General features: G+C 40.9%; 1 protein-coding gene across 3 annotated transcripts in view; it reads right to left on the reverse strand.

The window, feature by feature from the left end:
- The window catches only part of NLK (nemo like kinase), a 146,806-nt gene extending 137,490 nt beyond the window's left edge, over positions 1-9,316 (reverse strand). For all 3 annotated transcript variants that reach the window (XR_451138.2, XM_007183906.2, XM_057536426.1), the window contains exon 1: positions 8,234-9,316. Coding sequence is in view for 2 of the 3 variants with exons in the window: in XM_007183906.2 (XP_007183968.1) it covers positions 8,234-8,691 (458 nt within the window). In the remaining variant the exon portion in view is untranslated. The remainder of the gene's footprint in view (positions 1-8,233) is intronic.
- Between the last annotated feature and the right edge of the window lie 746 nt (positions 9,317-10,062).

Consider the following 10,062-nt stretch of genomic DNA (forward strand, 5'->3'; position numbering starts at 1 on the left):
AATTCAGAATTTCAAAGATTCGTAAAAACAAAACATTTTAAATCAACTTGCTAGTTAATGTAAGCACTGGTAGGCAAATCAGCTTACCTGGTTACTCACCAAAAAAGACAAAATACTTAATATTAGACTTTATTTAAGTATTTAAAAATCACTCCAAATATTTAGGAAGGCAAGCAAATAAGTCTAAAACATTAAAAAGGGAAAGTACTATCAGGAAAATAATACCAAATTTATTTTGAGGAAAAAATTGATTGCCCATTTGCAAATGGGCAGGCCCTTCACAACTGCACCACAACATGTATAATCATTACCAATAAGTCAGTAACAGGAGAAAGTGAGTCTTTTGGACAAACTGCACACTTAAAATCTGATCCCAAATTTGAAAACTCTATGTAAGTCATCACACTGGAAAAGGGTTACATTTACCTCATCCTACCTTTAAACAAGTTGACAAGCTATTCAACATCTGGAGTCCTGAAGAAAGTTGTCTTGTGGTCACTAGCAGAATCTATTTGCCCAAAGTAATGCCAGAATGCTTTTCAAATATTAATGCAATTTTATAATATAAACTTAGGAAGCACAGGATTTTATAAATGAGGAAACCAAGACTCAGAAAAGTCAAATAACTTTATCAAGGTCATAGAGTTGTTGGTACCAAGGCAGGGACCAGAACCTTGTCTCCTAACAAGTTTAGTTAGTACTTTATTACCCTGTCATTTAAGAAAAAGAATCCTCCCAAGGAAATGGTGCCTTGAATATGATAAACATCAAGTTCCCTGGTTTATTAAACTATAAATAACAACTTGGGATTTAGGAGAATTTTATTAACAATAAAAGTGCTGCTAATGCTGAAGACATTCTTTAGAAACAAATATATATATATATATCAGAGGGGGAAAAAAATCATACAATCATTCTCTCATGTGCCATCAACGATCTGCTTGCTAAATTCAATGGCCTTTTTCCACCCTCATTTTGATCTGCACCAAAGATCACTCCCATAGTCCTAACAATCTTCTGCTGTGCGTAGGTTGTCAATCTATGCACTATGAACATATTTTCCTATCTGACTGCCCTTAGTTCCACCTCCAATAATTTCTTCCACCTACAACTGAGAACATTCCCTAAGGCCCAGACCTCAGCTACCTCTACTCTTCCATTTACATATCTTAAAAAAAAAAATCAATCTGAACAAGTCACTCTCTTACTTAAAAACTTCCAATGGTTGCCATTCCTAATGTTTCAAACTTTTTCATTATTGCCCGCCCCCAGGAGCGTTTTCAGACATTTTCCCCCTTAACTGCCCCCCCATGAAATTTTAATACCATAGATATGTTGTATATCTGTTTATGTACTGTATGTATATACGTGCTTTACTCATAAAAAGAGTAAGTTTTTTTTGCCCCTCTCCCACGTACCAATGGCGTCTCATCTCTTCAGCAGGACACTCCAACCTCTTCAGGATCTAGCTCAAGCTTGTGTCTCCACCCTTATCTCCTATCACCTTCAGCAACTCCAGCCCCGTAAGTCCCCCTCACAAGGGCCCATCCACCCATAATGCCCTTCCCCGTTGTTGACTCTCTCATTTGTTTGTTTGTTTGTTTGTTTTGACTCTCTCATTCTTAAGACTCAGTAGTTGAGGTATTATCTCTTCTAGGAAGCATCCATACCTTCCACAGAAATTCCTCCTCCGTATTCCCAGGGAGTATCTCTATTGCTGCATTTATGGCAGTGAATTACAACTATCCATTTACAAATCTCTCTCCCCCACTAGATCATAATCTCCTTTAAATCCTTATCATCCAGCACAGTGCCTGGCAAACAGTCAACACACAGTAAATGAGTATTATAAGAACAAGTGAAAATAATTTGTCCTTATGTTTTTGACGGTTTCAAATATAGTTTCAATTCTCCATCAAGACTCCCTGAGAGCAGGGATGTATCACTTCTCATACTCTTTATTTAACTGTAAGCTCCTTCAGGGCAATACTGTGACTTAAACATCTTTATATCCCAAGCACAGTACAGATAATAGCAGAAACTTGAAACAGGTTTGCTAAATTATTAATAGAGCTAAATATCCTCATTAGTGCCTCCAACAGTGCTGGTCTGTAGCAGGCTGACAATAAAAATACTTTGACTAGTGACTTCCAACATTGTCAAAACCTTCCATATGATTCAATTAGCCAAACTAATTCAAAACACAGATGTGAAACTGGGTTTAGGTAAAGAGCACCGATCATGATCAAAGGCAGAATTCCCTGTACAGAGTCCCTCTACTCACACCATTACAATTAACTATTAAAGTTGAACTCAGTATAGTTTCCTTAGAAGTCATCCTTTCATAATGCCAAAGTGCCAGAATTTTTTCTAATGTCTCCTAGCTAGGTACCTTAGAACTACCGACTAGGCCTATGAGGACTTGTCACGTGCTTATTCACAGTATTACAGCTGTTGCCTCAGGCACTCTTTGTTACCCCCAAGCAACAAAAGGATCAAACTGACAAGCTATTTTAGTTAGGAAATCATTGTTGATCTGCATTAGATGACCCAATCAACAAATAATTCACGTGAGTATTATGGAAGCACAGGGAATCATAAGTAAAACCCAAATATAATCTTATAATGGAAAGAGCTTCTACCCAATGACTTCTTTCTGTTTGGTTGGATGACAAATGGAAAAGTTTCTTTGGCTTTGACAATTCCCATCAAAGAAATCAAATCAGCATATTAAGGAAACTTACAGTAAACAAACAGTTGATTCTTAAACTGCTAGGACATCAACAAATCTAATAAAAACCACCTAGACACTCAATTCTACATATAGAAGTCAGTGAAACTCTAATGCTCCAAGTTGTGAAAATAATGAAATATTCCAGCACTCCATTAGAAGATGGCTTTTTATATCAAGGAACAACAATGCTACAGTTGCCTAAGCTTTGAGGATTAAATCCCAGAACTTGAGACGCAAATAAATATTCAGTTAACGTACTTTGCAAATATTCTTCTAGCATAGCACATGAAAGGGAACTATATCTACCCCTATTTCTTTTTCAGGACATGCACCAGTGGTACTAACTGACAGCTAAAAAAGATGCATGTAATTTTGAGGGATATTGTTGTTTTAGCTTGTTTGAAAAGGCAACTCTTTCTGAAACGTATTTTTTTAGGAAAAAAATAATCTTTTTTTCTTTTAAGCTGATATTCAATAGCAGAACATGACATTTCTCCCTAAGAATACAATGAGTTTCTTCTGTTGTGTTTTGGTTTTGTTTAATTTTTGGTTTTTGAATAAAATCTGCATAATCTTGTCCAGGAGCACAAGTACAAAATGACTTCCAGTGTTACAGGCTATGGAGTTTCTCTCGCCAAGAAACCAGTTCAATATCATTAGACTGCGTTACTTTTATTTTCTCTCTTTGCCTCCTCTGCTTTATGACAATGAACCTGCAGTTTCTAAAAGTAAGTTCGTTTGTAGTTAAAACTAACAATATAGATTTCCACATTTCTAGTTTCACACGGATGCTTTGTTATGTCTAGAAGAGCAACCGTTTCCTTTTTATGGTGCAGGCTCTGCTTCTTCAAAGCTCTTTTCACAAAGCAGACCCCCCCCAAAGAATCCAGCTGTGGCTGTTAATCTTGGCTGATAGAGAAACTTCTCAATACTACAGATTCTCAACCTGTAAAACACAGTTAATAACAGAATACACTTTAGTATACCACTCTTTCTGATGCAACTAACTCCAGCGTTTTCCCAAAATTATTCCAAAAGCATTCCCCATTTTTCCAAATTATATTTTGCTATTTGAGGAGTAAGAGGACGAGAGAAAACATCAGAAAATACATGATGCCTCTAATTTCCACAAGATGAGCAAGCTAGACAATCTCTGCCATGCATAAGGATTTACACTGAATAATTTTTGATTAAATCACACATATTTCCCCTGCCTCACTGGGATCTTCTTTAACAATTCACATCTTTTCATCCAAACACAAGTAAAATGAATTTCTACTAAAGCTGAACTTTGACAATAAGGATGTCCTTCATTTGTTACATTCTGAGAAAAAAAAAATTAATGTCCTTCCAGGCATGGAAATCCATACTTTCTAAAACAGTACAGATGATCTGGCTAAACACCTACCAAGTCCATACAAACATGTATATTATGGTTTTTTATGCATTTGTTTTTAATTAATTGAGAGAATAGGACAGAATATTTTACCTTAACTCTAAATTCAACCCTCCTTACTTCCCTGGCATATAGCACAACTAAGGGGACACTCTATGGTATTTAAAGTCATGCCTCCAAAAAATAGTCTGCATGTTGATTTTACCTGATAAATCTGATCTTATGTGAAGCCATTTCTATGCACATTTACACAAGTTTGATTCTCCTACCAAAAATAACCACAATAAAAACCAGCTAACATTTATTGAGTGCTTACTGTGTGCTAGACAGTGTACTCATTGGTTTACAAGGATTACCTCATTTAATCCTCATACCAATTGTACGAGATGGGTGCTAGTATTATCCTCACTTTATAGATGAGGAGCAGAGAGGTTAAACAATCTATCAAGATCACACAGCTAGTAAGTAACTAAGTATCAGTACAGTGATGCTTAAGTTTCAAACTACTTAAATAAAAGTAACCTGCTGAAGGAATTAGAATAATAAAATTCAAAGTTCTCCAACTTTACTTGGAGTACAAAGGCAACAGACTGAATGAATCCCAGGATCTTTGATCTTTCAATTAATCAGATAAGTAAAAAACACTTATTTTATAAAGTAGACGCTTTTCCCAGACTCACTTTTATCAAGGTGGCAATATGTACCATTAATTCAATCTGATATTTTCGGCTGCCAATGTCAAAACTGCCTGGGTTTAGCGGTCCTCAAACCTTTCTCATGTGGTCAACTTCCTCCAATTCTCAAAAGCATACGCTTCACGAGCCCCTGAAGCCTTTATGTTATAATACATCTTTAAGAACAGTATAACTTACTTTCCTCTGGCAAATGTGAACTACAGACAAGAAGGTATTTACATTATTCTCACCAAACAACTGAGGTTCCTGTTTGTGAGTTGTTTTGTGTTTTAGTTTTGCATTATGAAAATGTCCATATGGGCATTTGAAAGCCTTGTTATCTGATAAAGAAGGTCAAATTATACACAATGCTTTGATAACCCATGAACAATATTCTGTCATTGGCAATGAATGTGTCTCAGGCTACCCCATGATATTACTAGGTAAACTGGAAACCTTACTTTGAGATAAAACACAGCAGACAGTTGTTAATGAAACCTTAATTGAACTGTCAAAGCACCACCTTTACCAGCAAGGTTATATAGGTAATTCACTACTTTTACACAACTGTCCAACACTGATAGGTTATTCCAATAGTTAAATTCAGCAGAAAGATAAATCAAGCCTGGTAGACTAAATTGTTCAGTGATAAATCTGAATGGTAAAATGCTGCATCACTTCTACAAATATCTCTCCTTGTCTACATGGAGAAACAACAATATCCCTCAAAATTATATGCAACATATTTAGCCATCAGTTAGTACCACTGGGTACATGTCCAAAAAAAGAAAGGAGAGCAGATATAGTTTCTTTTCATATGCTATGTCAGAAGAAAAATACTTGCAAAATGCATTAAACATATTTGAGTCTAAGTGAATCTTATAATGCCCAAGTAGTTATATGGTGCTTTGAATTAAATGATGTATCATTAGGAGAATATTTTTATGTTCCATTTTAATCACTTTAGAAAATAGTTGTTTCAGACTCATTAGGTGCCTTCTAAATTAAAATGAAAAATTTTCGTTCAGTTAGTTAAAAAGTAAAAAAGCTCACTAATATCTTTAGCTTGGGTTTGAGAATACTAGTGCAATTCACTGTGGTTTGGTGTCCAGATCTCTAGTTTTAACAATCTTACTCACGTCATATAGCAGTCAAATTCCAAATATAATAAGCAATTCAGACAGCAAGTCATAAATATGTAAATATAAAAATAGAAAAGAATTTGCATACTAAAACACACACCTGGAACTCTTTCCTCTTTTTTTTCATACCAAATTGTATTTCACCTGTAACAGCTGATAAAAACATTCAATGCAGCTAAGTAGAAAAACTTGATTAAAGAACAAAGGAGGACCTGACCAGGAGATCAAAGATGCCAAAACACTGTGCTAGGTGCTGGGGTAAAAAAGAAGTACTCTAGCAGACACAGTCACTACCCTCACAGGGCTTACAAATGTAGTCAGACAGGGCAAACGCACAACAACTGGTGTACAGTGGAAGATGGCACAGAGATGGAGGTACTTCAAGTACATGGAAAGAACTCCATGGGTGGTAGAAGGGGTCGATCAATGAAAGAACCTAGAATGGATTCAAATCAAACACATTCAGATTTTCATGTATTGGTAATTCAGAACACCCACTACCAGAATGTTTGCTGTGGGATGTTTCAGCACTACAGTTCCTCACCTCCCTCCCCTTAAAAAAAAATTCCCTTAGCACCAACTTGAAGTTAAAACTTCTACAAATCACATCACCATTTGATAGAAATGTAGGTGAATAACATCTTTAGAACATAGTCAAGAATGCTGCAACCCATTTCCCTTTCAGCATCTCTAGTTCTTAGCACTGTATGCAAAGCACTAAAATGAAAGAGAGCATCCAGGTCTAAGAAAATCCAAACAAATTCTCAGTAAATCAATGACAAAATTTAAAGCAAGGAACGATCTTTTTCCTGCCCCCTGCCCCCCCCAGCTTTGAAATCCTCAAGGGTTGGACACGGAACAGCAGTTCACAGTGCAGTCCCTGAGGACAGGATATGGAAGGGATGAGAGGAAGGCAAGAACAGGCAGGTCCCTGAGCAGAGACTGAAAAGGCACCATTACCGTCTGCATTCTTTCCCACCAGGAATCCCACACACCTTGGAGAACTTGCTGGGAAAACACTGGACTTCACCAGTTTAAAAAAAGACGGATCGGATCATTTAGTAGCCTAGTTTATAAAATCTGAAATGTAAATAAAGATGGCCAGATATAATGCAAAAATGAAACATGTCAATTATAGCCTGAAAAGCAATGACGAAAGGAGACATTTACCAGGCTAGTTCCAAAGAGTTCGTTTTCCTGTGGTGATGGGGCCTTTTCTATACATTAACAAGAATCTTTTTTTTTTAAATCGAGGTATAGTTGAAGGAATCTATTTTTGAAGCACTGAAAACATCAATTCATCTATCCACACCAGAATACTTAATCCTTGGGGGGAAAAGCTCAGTTCACTCTAGTTTTGAAAGAAATAGGACCCTACAATGATAAATACATTTTGTTATAAACTACTAATCTTCCTAAGAAGGACAAATAGACAAAATGTTGCATTTAAGAAGCCCTCGGACTTTAAAAAGTATACTAGCACTAGCAAAAGTAGAGAAGTTTCATGTTTAAAAAGTATACTTCCTACTACAGCAACCAACCAAGGGATAACAGCAACTTACAAGCCACTAAATGACACTAAAACATTACACTGAATGTGGGCCACTGCATAGTTACAGTCTACTGACCTCAATTGTGGTACTCATGTGTGATGCTATATTTAATGCATTCTTATCAGAAGACTAAAGCTACATACTTCCCAACTGTAGCTTTACGGTTTAAAATAAACCACTCATGCAATGACTTAACTGGTTCAACTATGAACCTTATCTTCCTTCTGGGGATCAAGATCACAAATTAAGGAATGAAAAGACAGAAAGAGCAAAGTAGTTATGCAACGTATACCCCAATGACAAGACTATTATAAAGAATCCAGTTTGGGTCAGTTGTGACATTTGCTGCAATTGGGCAACTGATTCAAACTAAATCAAACATGTGAGATGGCCAAGGTCTGTGTAGAAATAAGCATTCCATGCATTCATCTATTTACTGAATCTCCATTCAGTGGCTTGCTTAGGTTCTACACAATAGATTTGGTAGACAACAAACTTATGTGAGTTACTCAACAGAGGGTGCTCCACCAAAGCTGTCCACGACTCCAAAGCACAAGCCTAGATAACCAATGCCATCAGGCCTCTTTACCAGGTAAGGAAGGGTGACTTCCTACAGTTGAGCTGAGAAGCTTGTTCCACTTGGGTTGACATGGAGAAAACCATGAGAAAGGACTTGCCCAACGACAAGTATGAGAAGACACCAGGAGAAGCTGTGTTTTTCTTTGGATACTCACCAGACGACACCAAAGGCTCCATATCCAATAGGTCTATCCGGCTCAATATCCAGCTGCTGTTGTGGATGATGCGAGTGCTGATGATGGTGCGCCTTAACTGTGGCAGCTGCGGCAGCTTGTACCTGAGCTGGGGCTGCTGCAGCCGGTCCAGGAGCCTGACCCGGTGCCGGTGATGGGAAGTACGGCTGCTGCTGCCCAGGGTTTAACATGGCTGCAGCTGCGGCCGCTGCTGCGGCTGCCGCAGCTGCCGAGGAGGTATGCTGCTGTACGGGGTGGACAGCAGCAGCCGACCCGGGATGAAGATGGTGCTGGGGGTGGTGGTGGTGGTGAAGGTGAGGAGGAGGGAGGTGTGGAAGGTGGTGGTGATGGTGGTGGTGGTGCCCTGCTGCTGCCGCAGATGTACCGCCATTGTAAGCCGCCATCATTTTTGCGTTGGCTCTTGCGCCACAAAGAGACATTCAAAAAAAAATGCCCTTTGATTGGAAAGCAAACTGGGTCAAGCTGTCATTTGGCCATTTAAAAATGAAGAAACAACCCACTCACTCCACCTCCAAAAACATGGAGCGTAAGTGGCTTTATGTCTTCATCAGTCAATCCAGACAAGTTAGAGGATCTTGGTGTTTAATTTGGGGGTGAGTGTGTGTGGAAGGGTGTGGGTTGCCCCCAAAAATAAAAGAGAAAAGAAAAAGAAAAAGGAAAAAGGGACCCCTTCCCCCCAGGTTTCCTGCCACAAGTGGGTACTAAAACTCCATCCTTAATTCGGGGGAGGTTCCAACTTTGAATGTGGGAATAAAGGCCAAACCTCCCGACCCCCTGAACTCCACACGCGAAAAGGATCAGGTAACACACCACCCTGGGAATCTTGTAAGAGGCTTGACTCATCTACCCCTTCCATTCCCACATCCTTTTTCAAACACCTACCACCTCAAAAATGCAACTGAAAAAAATTCCAACCACCCCAAAGTGAAAAGATGGGGGGAAATGTTCAGGGAAACTAGCTCCCCCCCTCGAACTCTCAGGCCTTCCTACATCTCCCCCTACTCCTCGTCAGGTTGACCTGATTGGAAGGGCGGGCGGGCGGGCGGGCGGGGGGGGGGGGTACTAAACTTTCCCGAACAGAAAAGAGCCAGGGAAGGAGGCAGGAGGGACAGAGTGAGCAGAGGAGGCGACAGGGCAGGACAGAGAAGAGAAAGAGAACCGGGGCAAAGTGAAGGTAAGGAGGTGCGGGGAGCAATGAAAGAGAGGTGGGCAGCACTCGGACGCCCAGACAGAGGGAACCGCCCCGGGAGGAGGTTAGGGTCCCGGGGCCAAAGAATGGGAGCCCCGGGAGACGGGCGGGGTGCAGTCGGAAGCGGGCTGACTCCTGCCCCCGCCGCCGGCTGCTTCTGCTGAGGAGGGTTGGGGGGGAGAGCGGGTGGGTCCCCCCGCGCGACGGCCCCCACAGGGCTCAAGGCTGCTCCGTCTCCCCCCCTCCCCCCCACCCGGCTTCCGTCCCCGCGGCCGCTTTCTCCTCAGCCGCCGCGGCCGCTTTCTCCTCGAGCCGCCGCCTCCTCAGCCGCCGGTGCCGCCGCGGCCGGACTCACCTCCCCTAGCAAAGCCGGATAGAGCGGAGCCAGCGGCGGACACGCGCAACCAGCCGCCGAGGCCCCGCCCCCGCCTCACACTGACCGGCTACCCTAGCCAATCCACGCCCACCTGTCCGCGTCCGCCTCCAATCCCGGGCCGGGAGCTTCAGACAGGCGCACTGTTCGGCCAGTGGCGACAGGGTGTGGGTCTCCTGGGGAAATCCCGCCCCCGCCCCGGGATGGGCAGATCGAAAGACCAATCAA

The sequence above is a fragment of the Balaenoptera acutorostrata genome, chromosome 20, assembly GCF_949987535.1.
Source record: "Balaenoptera acutorostrata chromosome 20, mBalAcu1.1, whole genome shotgun sequence".
Taxonomy (NCBI): Eukaryota; Metazoa; Chordata; class Mammalia; order Artiodactyla; family Balaenopteridae; genus Balaenoptera; species Balaenoptera acutorostrata.